We start from the raw sequence: 18,535 nt of genomic DNA on the forward strand, positions 1-18,535 counted from the left end.
TCAGCGTCAAAAGCTTAACTGATCCTGATAGTGTGAACATACCCTTAGGGTGCTAGCTAAGTGGACGAGGATTTGCAAATTTGAACCTCAGTCTGCTTAAAAAGTCAGTGAGGAATCTGTGCGGGTTATGTCTCATATTACAACTAGGAACAAAAGACAGTTGCACTCTGAAATGCTAAAGCATGCAAACCATGAATGTAAGAATATAGACATTCATTACTGCTACAGGAAATCTGGGAAAAAATGGACTTGTTTAGCATACAAAAATGGCCATTTCTATATCTGCCCAGTAGCCACGGCAAGGCATATCTGATATACTGGGTACCTAGTCTAACACCCCTCTCTGGGTTAAAAACCTCTGTGTATGGTCAAGTAGGAACCTGCTACTAGAGAATAAATTTACCTGTGGCTAATGGGGACGGGTGCACAGTCAGAAGGCATGACCTCATAGTCTAGACAAAAATAACTGATTCTACTCACTAACATGTAGTGTGAACAGGTGCAAAACTGAACATGACCTATAATAACAAAAAATACAGTTGCACTCTGTAATGCTAAAGCATGAAAACCATTAATGTAAGTATATAGACATGCATTGCAGCTAAAGGAAATCTAAGAAAAAAATTGCAATATCTAGCATACAAAAATGGCAATTTCTATATCATATTACAACGAGAATTGTATATAGAAGCTTTCTCTGTGTGTCTCAGGAGATCACCCTCTTCCTCACTGTCCCATGAGTCTCAGGAGATCACCCTCTTCCTCACTGTCCCATGAGTCTCAGGAGATCAGCCTCTTCCTCACTGTCCCATGAGTCTCAGGAGATCAGCCTCTTCCTCACTGTCCCATGAGTCTCAGGAGATCAGCCTCTTCCTCACTGTCCCATGAGTCTCAGGAGATCAGCCTCTTCCTCACTGTCCCATGAGTCTCAGGAGATCAGCCTCTTCCTCACTGTCCCATGAGTCTCAGGAGATCAGCCTCTTCCTCACTGTCCCATGAGTCTCAGGAGATCAGCCTCTTCCTCACTGTCCCATGAGTCTCAGGAGATCAGCCTCTTCCTCACTGTCCCATGAGTCTCAGGAGATCAGCCTCTTCCTCACTGTCCCATGAGTCTCAGGAGATCAGCCTCTTCCTCACTGTCCCATGAGTCTCAGGAGATCAGCCTCTTCCTCACTGTCCCATGAGTCTCAGGAGATCAGCCTCTTCCTCACTGTCCCATGAGTCTCAGGAGATCAGCCTCTTCCTCACTGTCCCATGAGTCTCAGGAGATCAGCCTCTTCCTCACTGTCCCATGAGTCTCAGGAGATCAGCCTCTTCCTCACTGTCCCATGAGTCTCAGGAGATCAGCCTCTTCCTCACTGTCCCATGAGTCTCAGGAGATCAGCCTCTTCCTCACTGTCCCATGAGTCTCAGGAGATCAGCCTCTTCCTCACTGTCCCATGAGTCTCAGGAGATCAGCCTCTTCCTCACTGTCCCATGAGTCTCAGGAGATCAGCCTCTTCCTCACTGTCCCATGAGTCTCAGGAGATCAGCCTCTTCCTCACTGTCCCATGAGTCTCAGGAGATCAGCCTCTTCCTCACTGTCCCATGAGTCTCAGGAGATCAGCCTCTTCCTCACTGTCCCATGAGTCTCAGGAGATCAGCCTCTTCCTCACTGTCCCATGAGTCTCAGGAGATCAGCCTCTTCCTCACTGTCCCATGAGTCTCAGGAGATCAGCCTCTTCCTCACTGTCCCATGAGTCTCAGGAGATCAGCCTCTTCCTCACTGTCCCATGAGTCTCAGGAGATCAGCCTCTTCCTCACTGTCCCATGAGTCTCAGGAGATCAGCCTCTTCCTCACTGTCCCATGAGTCTCAGGAGATCAGCCTCTTCCTCACTGTCCCATGAGTCTCAGGAGATCAGCCTCTTCCTCACTGTCCCATGAGTCTCAGGAGATCAGCCTCTTCCTCACTGTCCCATGAGTCTCAGGAGATCAGCCTCTTCCTCACTGTCCCATGAGTCTCAGGAGATCAGCCTCTTGCTCACTGTCCCATGAGTCTCAGGAGATCAGCCTCTTGCTCACTGTCCCATGAGTCTCAGGAGATCAGCCTCTTGCTCACTGTCCCATGAGTCTCAGGAGATCAGCCTCTTGCTCACTGTCCCATGAGTCTCAGGAGATCAGCCTCTTGCTCACTGTCCCATGAGTCTCAGGAGATCAGCCTCTTGCTCACTGTCCCATGAGTCTCAGGAGATCAGCCTCTTGCTCACTGTCCCATGAGTCTCAGGAGATCAGCCTCTTGCTCACTGTCCCATGAGTCTCAGGAGATCAGCCTCTTGCTCACTGTCCCATGAGTCTCAGGAGATCAGCCTCTTGCTCACTGTCCCATGAGTCTCAGGAGATCAGCCTCTTGCTCACTGTCCCATGAGTCTCAGGAGATCAGCCTCTTGCTCACTGTCCCATGAGTCTCAGGAGATCAGCCTCTTGCTCACTGTCCCATGAGTCTCAGGAGATCAGCCTCTTGCTCACTGTCCCATGAGTCTCAGGAGATCAGCCTCTTGCTCACTGTCCCATGAGTCTCAGGAGATCAGCCTCTTGCTCACTGTCCCATGAGTCTCAGGAGATCAGCCTCTTGCTCACTGTCCCATGAGTCTCAGGAGATCAGCCTCTTGCTCACTGTCCCATGAGTCTCAGGAGATCAGCCTCTTGCTCACTGTCCCATGAGTCTCAGGAGATCAGCCTCTTGCTCACTGTCCCATGAGTCTCAGGAGATCAGCCTCTTGCTCACTGTCCCATGAGTCTCAGGAGATCAGCCTCTTGCTCACTGTCCCATGAGTCTCAGGAGATCAGCCTCTTGCTCACTGTCCCATGAGTCTCAGGAGATCAGCCTCTTGCTCACTGTCCCATGAGTCTCAGGAGATCAGCCTCTTGCTCACTGTCCCATGAGTCTCAGGAGATCAGCCTCTTGCTCACTGTCCCATGAGTCTCAGGAGATCAGCCTCTTGCTCACTGTCCCATGAGTCTCAGGAGATCAGCCTCTTGCTCACTGTCCCATGAGTCTCAGGAGATCAGCCTCTTCCTCACTGTCCCATGAGTCTCAGGAGATCAGCCTCTTCCTCTGTATGGTTCAGCCATCAGTATAATAGGGTTTTCATATCAGGCTGCATGAGCCGTCCTCAGCCAGTATCTAAGGGCAGCTACCAAGTGCTATTGAGTGCATGGAGGATGTGGAGACTACTGAATAGGAAGGAGCAGATTCTGAGGAAAATTTAGAAAGGGGAAGTGTAAAGGCCCCTTTACACGCAATGACATCGCTGGGTCACGGAATTCGTGACGCACATCCGGCCTCGTTAGCGATGTTGTTGCATGTGACACTTACGAGCGACCGCTAACAATCCCAAATACTCGCGTTCCTGCGTCCTCCGGCAATGAGGTGGGAGTGACGTTCATGCGGCTGCTCTCCGCCCCTCCACTTCTATTGGTGGCCTGCTGTGTGACGTCGCTGTGACGCCGCACGAACCGCCCCCTTAACCCCTTCAGCCCCAAGCCTATTTTGACCCTAAAGACCAGGCCATTTTTTGCAATTCTGACCAGTGTCACTTTATGAGGTTATAACTCTGGAACGCTTCAGCGGATCCCGGTGATTCTGAGATTGTTTTTTCGTTACATATTGGGCTTCATGTTAGTGGTAAATTTAGGCCGATATTTTTTGCATTTCTTTGTAAAAAAAACGGAAATTTCACGAAAATTTTGAAAATTTTGTAATTTTCAAACTTTGAATTTTTATGCTCTAAAACCAACGAGACATATGACACAAAATAATTAATAAATAACATTTCCCACATGTCTACTTTACATCAGAACAATTTTGGGGAAAAAAAAAAAATTTAAGGAAGTTATAGGGGTTCAAAGTTTATGAGCAATTTCTCATTTTTACAACAAAATTTACAAAGCCACTTTTTTTAGGGACCACATCACATTTGAAGCAATTTTGAAAGGTCTACATGACAGAGAACACCCAAAAGTGACACCATTCCAAAAACGGCACCCCTCAGGCTACTCAAAACCACATTCAAGAAGGTTATTAACCCTTCAGGTGCTTCACAGTAACTAAAGCAATGTGGAAGGAAAAAATGAACATTTTACTTTTTGCAACAAAAATGTTAATTTAGCCTCAAATATTGCATATTCACAAGGGTAGCAGGATTAAATGAACCCCCAAAATTTGTTGGGCAATTTCTACTGAACACGCAGATACCTCATATGTGGCGAAAAACCACTGTTTGGGCGCACGGCAGGACTCGGAAGGGAAGGAGCGCCATTTGACTTTTTTGAACAGAAAATTAGCTGGAATCGTTAGCCGCACCATGTTGCATTTGGAGAGCCCCTGAGGTGCCGAAACAGTGGAGCTCCCCCACATGTGACCTCATTTTGGAAACTAGACCCCTCATGGAATTTATCTAGATGTTTATTGAGCACTTTGAGCCTCTGGGGGCTTCACAAAAGTTAATAGAGTTGAGCTGTGAAAATAAAAAAAAACTTTTTTACCACAAAATTGTTACTTCAACCAGGTAGCTTTTTTTTCACAAGGGTATCAGGAAAAATTTCACCATAAAATGTATTGTGCAATTTCTCCTGAGTACACAGACACCTCATATGTGGTGGAAATAAAATGTTTGGGCGCACAGCAGGGCTCGGAAGGCAAGGAGCGTCATTTGACGTTTCAAACGCAAAATTGTCTGGGATAATTAGCGTATTCCATGTTGCGTTTGGAGACCCCCTGAAGTGCCGAAACAGTGGAGCTCCCCCACATGTGACCCCATTTTGGAAACTAGACCCCCATGGCATAGAAAAAAAAAACAGCGGAAGATGGGGGGGCGGCAGATGGGGCGGCAGCAGATGGGGGGGCAGTGGCATATAATGGGAGCATCTGTGATTGTGAGACGGCGGCTGGGATAGGGTGGGGGCGGATGGGAGAGGGCGCAGTGGATGCAGGAGCGGCAGAGGATGGGAGGAGGGGGCGGGTGGGGGGTATGGGTGGGAAGGGGAGTGGGAGGTGAGATTGGGGATAGTTACCCTACAGGATGGATCTAGGCAGCTGGATCACAGGAGATGAAGGAGGCAGCAGATCGGGGAGGGTGAGAGGTGGGGGAGGGAGCGCAGCGCAGATCACGGAGGAGACAGGTGAGCAGAGCACAGATCACGGAGGAGACAGGTGAGCAGAGCACAGATCACGGGGGTGAGAGGTGAGGGAGCACAGATCACGGGGTGACAGGTGAGGGAGCACAGATCACGGGGGTGAGAGGTGAGAGAGCGCAGATCACAGGGGAGACAGGTGAGCAGAGCGCAGATCATGGGGGTGAGAGGTGGAGGGAGAGTGGACAGCAGATCACGGGGATGACAGGTGAGGGAGCACAGATCACGGGGTGACAGGTGAGGGAGCACAGATCACGGGGGTGAGAGGTGAGAGAGCGCAGATCACGGGGGTGAGAGGTGGAGGGAGAGTGGACAGCAGATCACAGGGGTGACGGGAGGGAGCACAGATCACGGGGGTGACAGGGGAGGGAGCACAGATCACGGGGGTGACAGGGGAGGGAGCGCACATCACGGGGGTGACAGGGGAGGGAGCGCACATCACGGGGGTGACAGGGGAGGGAGCGCACATCACGGCGGTGACAGGGGAGGGAGCGCACATCACGGCGGTGACAGGGGAGGGAGCGCACATCACGGCGGTGACAGGGGAGGGAGCGCACATCACGGCGGTGACAGGGGAGGGAGCGCACATCACGGCGGTGACAGGGGAGGGAGCGCACATCACGGCGGTGACAGGGGAGGGAGCGCACATCACGGCGGTGACAGGGGAGGGAGCGCACATCACGGCGGTGACAGGGGAGGGAGCGCACATCACGGCGGTGACAGGGGAGGGAGCGCACATCACGGCGGTGACAGGGGAGGGAGCGCACATCACGGCGGTGACAGGGGAGGGAGCGCACATCACGGCGGTGACAGGGGAGGGAGCGCACATCACGGCGGTGACAGGGGAGGGAGCGCACATCACGGCGGTGACAGGGGAGGGAGCGCACATCACGGCGGTGACAGGGGAGGGAGCGCACATCACGGCGGTGACAGGGGAGGGAGCGCACATCACGGCGGTGACAGGGGAGGGAGCGCACATCACGGCGGTGACAGGGGAGGGAGCGCACATCACGGCGGTGACAGGGGAGGGAGCGCACATCACGGCGGTGACAGGGGAGGGAGCGCACATCACGGCGGTGACAGGGGAGGGAGCGCACATCACGGCGGTGACAGGGGAGGGAGCGCACATCACGGCGGTGACAGGGGAGGGAGCGCACATCACGGCGGTGACAGGGGAGGGAGCGCACATCACGGCGGTGACAGGGGAGGGAGCGCACATCACGGCGGTGACAGGGGAGGGAGCGCACATCACGGCGGTGACAGGGGAGGGAGCGCACATCACGGCGGTGACAGGGGAGGGAGCGCACATCACGGCGGTGACAGGGGAGGGAGCGCACATCACGGCGGTGACAGGGGAGGGAGCGCACATCACGGCGGTGACAGGGGAGGGAGCGCACATCACGGCGGTGACAGGGGAGGGAGCGCACATCACGGCGGTGACAGGGGAGGGAGCGCACATCACGGCGGTGACAGGGGAGGGAGCGCACATCACGGCGGTGACAGGGGAGGGAGCGCACATCACGGCGGTGACAGGGGAGGGAGCGCACATCACGGCGGTGACAGGGGAGGGAGGGCACATCATGGCGGTGACAGGTGTGGGAGCGCACATCACGGCGGTGACAGGGGAGGGGCCGGGTAGCTGACCACGGGGGTGAGAGGTGGGGGGAGCGTGCAGCACATCACGTAGGGGAGGGGGCGTGCAGCACATCACGTAGGGGAGGGGGCGAGCAGCACATCACGTAGGGGAGGGGGCGAGCAGCACATCACGGAGGGGAGGGGGCGAGCAGCACATCACGGAGGGGAGGGGGCGAGCAGCACATCACGGAGGGGAGGGGGCGAGCAGCACATCACGGAGGGGAGGGGGCGAGCAGCACATCACGGAGGGGAGGGGGCGAGCAGCACATCACGGAGGGGAGGGGGCGAGCAGCACATCACGGAGGGGAGGGGGCGAGCAGCACATCACGGAGGGGAGGGGGAGGGGCCGGGCAGCAGATTGGGGGGAGCGGTGGCACTATGACAGATGGAGGAGGACAGGGATCGTGCAGCACATCACGGAGGTGAGGGGCCGGGCAACGATCACGAGGGGTGAGGGGCCGGGCAGCAGATTGGGGGGAGCGGTGGCACTGTGGCAGATGGAGGGCGGCGGCGGCAGCGGATCGGGAGGTGTGGGGGTGAGGGTGCGGGCAGGAGATCGGGGAGACAGGTGGCAGATCGCGGAGGGCAGCGGCGGGACGCTTTTCGCCGGTTTCATACAGTGCAATGGCAGCGCGGCAACTTCCGGGTCCCATGCTCCAGTCTCATAACAGCATGGGACCGGAGCTTGTCGCCCTGCCATTGCACTGTGTACACTCACTGTGCTCACTGTGCTGGCGTGCTGCAGGGACAAGTGAAGCTGATGGGGGCGGTCACCGGCAACAGGTCCACTGTGATTGGAGAAATCGGTCACAAGGCCGATCTCTCCAATCAGAGCATTGGAGCTGGGGGAGGGTGATCCAGTGAGGTCACCCAGCTCCAGCCAATGGCCAGTGCTACAGCTGCACTGGCCAGGGCTGGATTTCAATGTTTCAGTCATTTTAAATGGCTGGAACATTACAGTGGCTGTGATTGGTTGAGCGGCGTTCGTCAGCCAATCACAGCCTCCGTAGGTCCGGGGAGGAGGCACCACCTCTCCTAAGGTCAGGAACAGGTCCCCTCCTCCCCGAATCTGTGGTTTTTGTTAACATATTGCAGTCACCGGAGGCTCCGGTGCCGCGATTCCGCCATGACGGAAAGATCCGTCCTTGGTCGTTAAGGCCCAGGGCACAAGGACGGATCTTTCCGTCCATGGTCGTGAAGGGGTTAAAGAGGTTGTTCGTCGGCCATAGCAATGTCGCTAGGAAGGTAAGTTCGTGTGATGCGTACATGCGATATTGTTCGCCACGGGCGGCGATTTGCCCGTGACTGGGGCAGGTGCAATCGCTAGCGATATCGCTAGCGATGTCGCTACCAGAGATGAGCGAACCGGTCGCGGTTCGGCTCGAGGTCGGTTCGCCGAGCGGAGGTCCCGTTCGAGTTCAGTTCGTCGAACGTTCGACGAACTGAACTCGAACCGCATAGGAAACAATGGCAGGCATTCACAAACACATAAAAACACAGAGAAAACACCCTCAAAGGTGTCCAAAAGGTGACAAACAACTCACAACACAACACAAACACATGGGAAAGTGACAAGAACAAATTCTCATGCGAAAACAAAAGAGCGTAACGAGGAAAAAGAGGACGAGACACAGATATAGGCATGGGACGCCCTTCTAAAATCATGTAAAACACCGCAAGGTGACTCCAAGCGGAGTCTCCCTTTTTTCCAAAAATTGGGCCACACAGACACCCCATCAGTGGCAGCACTTGTGCCCTAGTTGCAAACAGGATGTTTTGATTTGCATCAAGCACATTCAAAAATATGCCATAATTAACTGTCCCCAGCATGACACCGGGGTAGGTAGCGAAGTCTTTCCTGATCCCAGCTCTGTTCATCTTGGATCATTTTTAAAAAACACAGCAAGCAAGGGTTACTCCAAGAGGAGACTCCCTTTTTTCAAAAAATTGGGCCACACAGACACCCCATCAGTGGCAGCACTTGTGCCCTAGTTGCAAACAGGATGTTTTGATTTGCATCAAGCACATTCCAAATCCACAAGCATTTACTCTCCCCAGGATGACACAGGGGTAGTAAATTCCTTGTGGATCCATGACTTGTTCATTTTAATGAACGTTAGTCTGTCCACATTGTCACTGGACAGACGTGTGCGCTTATCTGTCAGCACACACCCAGCAGCACTGAAGACACGTTCAGAGACAACGCTGGCAGCTGGACACGACAAAATCTCCAAGGCGTAAGTGGAGAGCTCTGGCCATTTTTCAAGATTTGAAGCCCAAAATGAGCAAGGCTCCATTTGCAAAGTCATGGCATCGATGTTCATTTGGAGATACTCCTGTATCATCCTCTCCAGCCGTTGACTATGTGTCAGACTTGTTGTCTCTGGTGGCCTTGCAAAGGACGGTCTAAAAAAATTATGAAAAGATTCCATAAAATTGCTGTTACCAGCACCAGATACAGTCCTACTGGTACGGGTAGACTGTTGAAGATGACGAGACCGTCCCATGTTTGTCAAGTTACAACTGGGAGAATCACTCCCTGCACCTGCACGGTTGTTTGGTGGAAAAGCCGAGCTAAGATCGAGTAACAGCTTCTGCTGATACTCCTGCATACGTGCGTCCCTTTCTATTGCTGGAATTATGTCGCAAAATTTGGACTTGTACCGGGGATCTAATAGTGTGGCAAGCCAATAGTCATCATCACTTCTAATTTTGACAATACGAGGGTCATGTTGGAGGTAGTGCAGCAAGAAAGCACTCATGTGTCTTGCGCAGCCATGCGGACCAAGTCCACGCTGTGTTTGTGGCATAGAGCTGCTAACCGTTCTTTCTTCCTCTGACATCTCCCCCTAACCTCTTTCAACTGAAATTTGACCAAGGTCTCCCTCATCCGCTGAGTCTTCCATGTCCATGGACAGTTCGTCCTCCATTTCTTCATGTTCTCCTGCACCTTCCTCAACATTTCGCCTGCTACCATGCGCCCTTGTTGATCCCTGTCCCCCATGGTCCCATGCGTGCCGCGTTGGTGATGAACGTCTGGACCTTGGTGATGTTGTTGTGTCTTGCGCATATGAATCCTCCTGTAGTTCCTCCCCTTCCTGTTGTCTCACCCCCTGACTCCGAATAGTGTTTAGCGTGTGCTCCATCATGTAAATGACTGGAATTGTCATGCTGATAATGGCATTGTCAGCGCTAAACATATTCGTCGCCATGTCGAAACTGTGCAGAAGGGTGCACAGGTCCTTGATCTGAGACCACTCCATCAGGGTGATCTGCCCCACCTCTGCATCTCGTTGGCCCAGGCTATACGTCATGACGTATTGCACCAGGGCTCGGCGGTGCTGCCACAGTCGCTGTAACATGTGGAGAGTCGAATTCCAGCGTGTCGGCACATCGCATTTCAGGCGATGAACCGGCAGGCCGAAAGACTTCTGGAGCGATGCAAGTCGCTCAGCTGCGGCGCTTGAACGGCGGAAGTGAGCAGACAGTTTTCGTGCCCTGGTTAGAAGGCCATCTAGGCCGGGATAGTGTGTTAAAAATTGCTGGACAACAAGGTTCAATACGTGAGCCATACAAGGTACGTGTGTCACCTTGCCCAGGCGAAGGGCCGCACCCAGGTTTGCAGCATTGTCGCACACGGCCTTACCAGGCTGCAGGTTGAGTGGAGACAACCATTTATTAAACTCGGACGGCAGAGCTGACCACAACTCCTCAGCTGTGTGACTCTTATTCCCAAGACATGTCAAGCTAAAGACCGCCTGATGCCGTTGCGCTCTGCTGCCAGCATAGTAATGAGGGGTGCGTGATTCCTTCTGCGCAGTGAGAACGCTGGTGGCCTGACCAGGCGGGCTTGGGGCGGAGGTGGAGGACCCAGATGAGGTGGAGGAGGCAGAAGCAGTGGCGGAACTTATACATACAGAGGATTGACACACAAGTCATGGGGACGGCAAGACTTGTGCAGCAGACCCTTCACCATCTATCACCATAGTTACCCAGTGCCCAGTCAGCGACATGTAATGTCCCTGTCCATGCTTACTGGTCCAAGTATCGGTGGTAAAATGCACCCGTTCACACACAGAGTTTCTCAAGGAAGCAGTGATGTTGTGTGCGACATGCTGGTGTAGCGCGGGCACATCTTTCTTAGAGAAGTAGTGGCAACTGGGCATCTGGTACTGGGGCACAGCGACAGACCTAAGGTCTCTAAAATCCTGTGTGTCCACCAGGCGGAAAGGCAGCATTTCGGTAGCCAAGAGCTTACAGAGGGATAAAGTCAACCTCTTGGCTTTGTCATGGGTCGCAGGAAATGGCCTTTTATTTGTCCACATCTGAGGGACAGAGATCTGGCTGCTGTGTGTAGACGGTATTTAGTAGGGTGTCCCTGGAAAAATGCAGGTTTGTGGGTAAAGTGCAGGCGGAGACATGATGTTGCCTTCATCCAACGTTGGTGCTATCGATGTCTGAGAGAGCTGTACACACGCACTTGTTTCCCCTTCCAAACCAACTGACGACCTACCAAGCAAACTGCCTGTTGCGGTTTCAGTGGTGGAAGTTGTGCGTGGAAAACCAGGTGTGACAGCTGTCCCCACAGTCCTAGAAGATGAAGAGCGCGCGGATGCACTGGAAGGGGCAGGCGGTGGATGGTTCGCTCCGCTAGGCCGCATTGCAGCACGGTGAGCTTCCCACTGGGACATATGATATTTATTCATGTGACGATTAATGGAAGAAGTTGTCAAACTGCTGAGGTTTTGTCCTCTACTAAAAGAATCACGACAAATTTTACAGATCACATAATTTGAGCGATCTTTTGCTATGTCAAAAAAGGACCAGGCTAGGCAAGGCTTAGAGGGCATGCGACCTGCTGAGCCCCCCCGACTAGTTCTCAGAGGCAGAGTGGTGGCTGAGGATGCAGTTGTAGACGTGCTACCAGTGCTCCGACTCTGTCCAGGAAGGCGCAAGGTAACTTCGTCGTCGGTTGCATCCTCCTCCACCGCCTCTGTTGACCTCCTCGAGTGCCTGACTGTGGGTTGACAGTAGGTGTGATCTAGAACTTCCTCATCAATTGTTGTGTTTGCACTCCCCTCACCCTCAGACCAAGCCTCTTCTTGCCCTGACCGAATATTTAAGTTGTCATCCCAATCGGGTATCTGCGTCTCATCGTCATCAGTATGTTCCTCATTGTCTATAACCACAGGTGTTACAGTTTGTGACAAAGGGTCAACATTATGCTCTGAAACTTGGTCCTCATGGCCTGAATCAGAGTCACAAAGGTTCTGGGCATCACTGCAGACCATTTCCTGGTCTGTACTCACTGTAGCTTGGGAGCAGACCTCTGATTCCCAGGCTATAGTGTGACTGAACAGCTCTGCAGATTCAGCCATCTCACTTCCACCATACTGTGCAGGGCTGATGGAGACTTCAGAGCTGGGAGAAAGCAAGTTTGATTGGGATGACAACTCAGAGGACTGGTGTTTTTTGGATGCGGTAGTTGAGGTGGCTGAGAGGGCACTTGTTGGACCACTTGAGATCCATTCAAGCATTTTCCTTTTTTGGCCATCATCTACCTTTGTTCCTGTTGTTCGTGTCCGTAAAAAAGGGAGCACATCGGATTGTCCACGGTAAGTAGTAGACATCTTACTTTTGCTGGTAGATGGTCTATCTTCAGCAGATGTTAATGGAGCTTTGCCACCTTCCCCACGGACAAACCCTTTTTTTCCTTTTCCAACACTCCTCTTCCCCTTTCCACCAGCATCTGTCATTTTGCCACTCATGTTGATTGCGACAAGATTGTGCACTTAAACTGTGGTAGTAAAAATTGAGAGGTTGTGTAGATTGCAGCGGTGGTCTAGCTTTATTAACAGCAGAATAATAAAGAATAATTATCCCTGACAATGCAACTACGGCCCTTAAACTGGCAGCATAAATTGCTAGTATAGTGGCTTAGTAACAATGAGTTTTAGTGTGCAATGCAGGCAGAGGTGCTGCAAATATCATCTTTGCACTAGTGGGACGATACAGAAGTCCAATAGCCACGTTTAGGATGCCACGACGTTCACTCAGTGTTTGCTAGTATAATGGCTTAGTAACAATGAGTTGGAGTGTGCAAAGGGCAGGAGGGTACAGTGGCAGGGTTGTGGGTCTCTGGGTAGAGGAAAGGAAGCCTGCCTTTCTATCCCTCCTAATGGAGAAATGCAGCGAGGAAATCCCTGACCTTAGCTACACAGACGCTGTCATCTTGTGTAGCTGTTAAACTCTGTTTTCACGGACCTGTCACCTATGGCTCTGACCCTGCCAGTATGAGCCCTTAAAAGGACTGATAGAAAGTGCTATCCCTAAGCTGTCCAGCGCTGTGTATGGAGCGTATACAGCAGTATCGGCGATAGGAGCTGCGCCAGTGATGTCTGACACCAAGGACGCAGAAGGCAGATAATGGCGTGCTGGAGGAAAATGTCCGGTTTTATAATGCAGGGACATGTGACATAGACATCCTATCACACATGCCGTTGCTTCTCTGGCTAAAAGTCCACTTAGCTGTGTGTGTGTGTCTGGGATTGGCTGACATGCTGGCCCGCCCCACAACACGCGCGCGCTTAGGGAAGGAAGACAAGGGGAAAAAAAAAAAATGTCGATCGCCACTATACATACAGCAGTGATCTGAATGCGCTGTTCCCGCACACTATACACTGAAATGTCATAATAGTGTGAGTCACAGAGTGACTTACACTATTACAGCGGAAAGCCAGCTAGGAATTAGCTGTTTTTTTTTGCTGCTAGAACCGTTCTCAAACGTATCTAGAACTATCGAGCTTTAGCAAAAAGCTCGAGTTCTAGTTCGATCTAGAACAGCCCCCAAAATCACTCGAGCCGCGAACTGGAGAACCTCGAACCACGAACCGCGCTCAACTCTAGTCGCTACGTGTAAAGCGGTCTTTAGATTAGTGAAGTGAGGTGATAGGCCTGTCTAAGAGATGTGTTTTTAAATCATACTTAAAACTGTTGGGGCTTGGTATTAGACTGTTTGGGGTAGTGCATTCTGGAAAACTGGCGCAGCACAAAAAAAGAATTTTAGTCAGAAGCAAAACAGTTCGGAATATGGAGGATGTTCGTCTTGCATCAGTTGCAGAACAGAGAGCACGAGTAGAATAATAGAGATGAGCGAAGAGATGTAGGGCGATGTAGAACTGTGGAGAGTTTTGTGGGTGAGAGAGACTAGTTTATTTTGTACTTTGTGACGGATGGGTAACCAGTGCAATGACTGGCACAAGGTGGAGATATCTGTGTAGCGGCTGGACAGAAATATGACCCTGGCTGCCCCTTTCAGGATTGGAGAAGAGAGGGATTGGTTTGAGGGTGACTGATTACAGTTGCATTAGTCAAAACGAGATTGAATAAAGACAACTGTCAGGGTGGCTTTGCACGTTGCAACATCGCACATGCGATGTCGGTGGGGTCAAATCGAAAGTGACGCACTTCCGTAGTGTGTAAATGCTAGATGATACGATTAACGAGCGCAAAAGCGTCGTTATCGTATCATCATTGCAGCCTCCGACTTTTTCATAATTATGCTGCAGCGACAGGTACGATTTAGTTCCTTGCTCCTGCGGCAGCACACATCGCTGTGTATAACGCCGCAGGAGCAAGGAACTTCACCTTACCTGCCGCCGGCGGCTATGCGGAAGGAAAGAGGTAGGCGGGATGTTTACATCCTGCTCATCTCCGCCGCTATTGGCCGCCTGCCATGTGACGTCGCTATGACGCCGCACGACCCGCCCCCTTAGGAAGGAGGCGGGTCGCCGGCCAGAGCGACGGTCGCAGGGCAGATGAGTGCATGTGAAGCTGGCGTAGCGATAATTTTCGCTACGCCAGCTATCACAAGATATCGTAGCTGTGACGGGGGCAGGGACTATCGCGTGCGACATCGCAGCATCGGCTTGCGATGTCACAACGTGCAAAGCCCGCCTAAGAGTTTTTGCAGACTCAAAGGTGAGAAAAGGTTGGATACTGGAGTCGTTTTTTTTAAGATTCACTTGACATGAGCAAGTGAGTGATTGGATATAGTGAATAAAAGAAAGTTCTGTGTCAAATGTGACCCCAAGATGACATGAGTCAAATGCTGCAGTTCCAGGAGAAACCGCAGATAGAAGTGGCCATTAGATTTAGCTGTTAGTAGATTGTTAGAGACTTTAACCTCTTCACGACACATGATGGACTGGGTGCATCATGGATCGTGTCAGGTTAATCGCTGCCGGTTGCCACGGGCAGCCGGCAGCGATCTCTGCACATGTCAGCTGATTTGAACAGCTGACATGTGCGGCTATTGGGCACTAGTGGATTTGCTGCCCACTCGTGCCTTTTAACCCCTTACAGCGCGCTGTGAAAATGTCACAGCACGCTGTTCATGCCAGCCGCAGTAAAAATTCACTTACACCATCGGAAGTCACATGATGTAATCACGTGGATCCGATTGTTGTCATGGTAGCACAGGGTCATGTGATGACTCCTGTAGCGATCATGAGTCAGTTTCTCTCACAGCCAGCAGAGTGCCGGGTGTGAGAGAAGAGTAGGTTTTCTGCAGAGATGAGCAATGCTACTCTGATCTATAGAAAAGAATGAACGATCAGACTGCTGATCCTTATAGTCCCCTAGGGGAGCTAGTAAATAAAAAAAAAAGAAAGAAAATTAAAAAACCTAAAAGTTCAAATCACCTCCCCATTCGCTCCATTGAAAATTAAAGGGTTAAAAAAATAAATATACACACACATTCGGTATCGCTGCTTTCAGAAATGCTTGATCATTCAAAATATAAAATCATTTAATCTGATCGGCAAACGGCACAGCGGAAAAAAAATCCAAACGCCAAAATTACGGTTTTTTTGGTCGCCACATATGCGCAAGATGCAATAACAGGCGATCAAAATGTAGCATCTGCGTAAAAATGTTACCATTAAAAAAGTCAGCTGGAGACCCAAAAAATAAGCTGTCACTGAGCCATGTATCCCGAAAAATGAGAACGCTATGGGTCACAGAAAATGGCGCAAAAAGTGCACCATTTTTTTGGACAAACTTGTGAGGTGTTCTTTTTTTAACTCCTTAGATAAAAGTAAACCTATACGTATTTGGTGTCTACTAACTCGTACCGACCTGAGGCATCATACCAACACATCGGTTTTACCATATAGTGAACACTGAATAAAATATCCAAAAATCAATCAGGCAGTCGCATTTTTTTTTTTTTTGCAATTTTTTTGCACCTGGATTTTTTTTTTGCCATTTTCCAGTACTCTTGAATAAAACAATTAGTTTTACTATATAAAGTACAACTCATCACTAGTGATGAGCGAGTATGCTTGTTACTACTCGGTACTCGCACGAGTATCACTGTACTCGGGCTACTCGGCGGGGACCGAGTAATCTCGCAATACTCGTGCTGTACTCGTGGTCTTCATGTTGGCGCTCTTTTTAGAGCCAGCCCTTATGCAGGGATTGGCTGGCAGACCACTGCAATGCCACAGCCCTGTTGTGGAATTGCAGTGATTGGCCGGCCCTCACAGCATGACCGTGCCTTTAGCCCGACACTTCCCCGCTCGGCTACGGCCCCTCCCGCACTCCACTCCGCGTGTATATATATATGCACGCTTACACACACACGCACGTTTTTTTTTTTTAATTTACAGTTTTATGGTTTCTACATGCTGCCGGTGGTCATTTCAGAATAATACTCGGGTCCCCCATAGGATAACATTGGGCTCGGTGCTCGGGCCGAGTACACGAGTATCTTGGGATGCTCGGCCCGAGCCTCGAGCACCCGAGCTTTTTAGTACTCGCTCATCACTACTCATCACACAAAAACAAGCCCTCGTATGGCAAGATTGATGGAAAAATAAAAAAAGTGTTGGCTCTCGGAAGAAGGGGAGGGAAAAAAACAAAAAACGGAAAAACAGAAAATCGCCCGTGGGTGAAGGGGCTAATAAGGGCAGTTTCTGTAGGGTGTAAGGAGCAGAATCTGGATTGTAAAAGGTCAAGAAGAGTCGGTGACTGGTTTAACGGTGGAAAGTGAACTTTGATGAATGTGGTTCCAAGCTCTGAAGGGTTTGGGTGAAAATGATCCAATTTTAATATGGTTTAATTTTTTGAGGGGAAATAAGTGGCCAGATCGTCAGCTATGCGGTTGTGTGACTGGGACCTGTACTTTAGGCGACCACCAACTTTAGGTGACTACATCTATTGCCTAATTTAAACCTTCATTAGTGTTCCCTTAAGTAAACCAAAACTGCCAAGGAGTAGACCGCTCTGAAAAAACACCAGTATGGCATATATGTATACGGTATATATCACCTGCACACCTTTTGTCATTACAGAAATACTTAAGATGGCGGCTATTTTAGAACTCTTCGTGTCTGCTCCTGGGAAGGTCATATTACATGGAGAGCATGCCGTGGTGCATGGCAAGGTATGGTGCAATGTCAAGTTCATGCCTGTACATGTATACCTGAAACCCAATTATGTGAATAATATAAACATTATTATTTCTGGAAATCCACTTTAGGGTACTTTCACACTTGCGTTCAGCGGAGTCCGTCGCTATGGAGAATAGCGCAGTCCGTTAACGCACTGCGCTATTCTTCATAGACTTGTATGGATGACGCACTGTAACGCAAGTGTCAGCGTTGCATCCGCCGGACGACGCAGTGTCGTTATTTTGACGCTGCGTCAGGCGGAAGGAACGCAGCATGTAACGTTTTTTTGAGCAGCGGAATCCTTTGGATTTCACTGCGCATGCTCTCTCTGGCTCCCTGCACCCGTAACCAGGGTACACATCGGGTAACCAAGGAACCTTGGTTACGTGTGCCGGGAGCCCGACATTTCCCCGCTCGGCTCCACCCCCTCCCGCACTCCGTATGTATACACACACACACTCACTCACTCACCTGTCCCACAGCGATGCAGTCCCCACGGCACTGACGTCCTCAGCCATGGGCCCGCTCGGCTCCACCCACTTCGCACTCCGCCCCCCGCACACATTGTCGGCAACCGAACGATCGGCTGATCACCCGGCGGCCGGCTACTGTGAGTGATCGGCTGATCACCCGGCGGCCGGCTACTGTGAGTGATCGGCCGATCACCCGGCGGCCGGCTACTGTGAGTGATCGGCCGATCACCCGGCGGCCGGCTACTGTGAGTGATCGGCTGATCGTTCACAATAGTCTGCTGACGGTAAAACTGTAAAAAAAAAACAAAAACGGATTGCGTTGTTTTGCAGCATCCGTTGCATCTGTTGTACCACTATATGCAACACATCCGTTGCATCCGTCACACAGCGCAATGCAACGGATACCGTTCAACGCAAGTGTGAAAGTAGTCTCAAAGGGAACCTGTCAGGCGCAATATGCACTGAGAGCCACGAGCAGTTCTGGGTGCATATTCCTAATCACTGCCTAACTGTCCCTGTATACACAAGCATAGATAAACAGATCTTTAGAAAATGTATTTCTAAACATCTTATATCGTATGCTAATGAGCGAGGGGACTAGTCCCCTGGGTGTTAGTTCCCCTGGCCAGTTGCCCCCCTTAGCACGCCCACAGGGATGTACTGACATGCTAACATGCTAATGAATGCACAGCGTCAGAGGATGATGTCACTCACCTCTCTGCTGCCATCGCTGCCCGACACTGGATTTCGGCTCAGTGCGCATGACCCCAGAGTTTCGGGTTTTCATGTGCACTACTTCC

At 51.2% G+C, this 18,535-nt stretch overlaps 1 protein-coding gene across 4 annotated transcripts in view; it reads left to right on the plus strand.

Moving 5' to 3' along the window:
* The window catches only part of MVK (mevalonate kinase), a 55,987-nt gene that overhangs the window by 1,483 nt on the left and 35,969 nt on the right, over positions 1–18,535 (plus strand). For 3 of the 4 annotated variants that reach the window (XM_075341720.1, XM_075341722.1, XM_075341721.1), the window contains exon 2: positions 17,164–17,255. In XM_075341720.1, coding sequence (XP_075197835.1) covers positions 17,175–17,255 — 81 coding nt within the window. In that variant the 5' untranslated portion in view covers positions 17,164–17,174. Of the gene's footprint in view, positions 1–17,163; positions 17,256–18,535 lie in introns of those variants that run through there. The other variant, XM_075341723.1, reaches the window with a different exon arrangement.

This window comes from Anomaloglossus baeobatrachus, chromosome 1, assembly GCF_048569485.1.
Source record: "Anomaloglossus baeobatrachus isolate aAnoBae1 chromosome 1, aAnoBae1.hap1, whole genome shotgun sequence".
NCBI classification, from domain to species: domain Eukaryota; kingdom Metazoa; phylum Chordata; class Amphibia; order Anura; family Aromobatidae; genus Anomaloglossus; species Anomaloglossus baeobatrachus.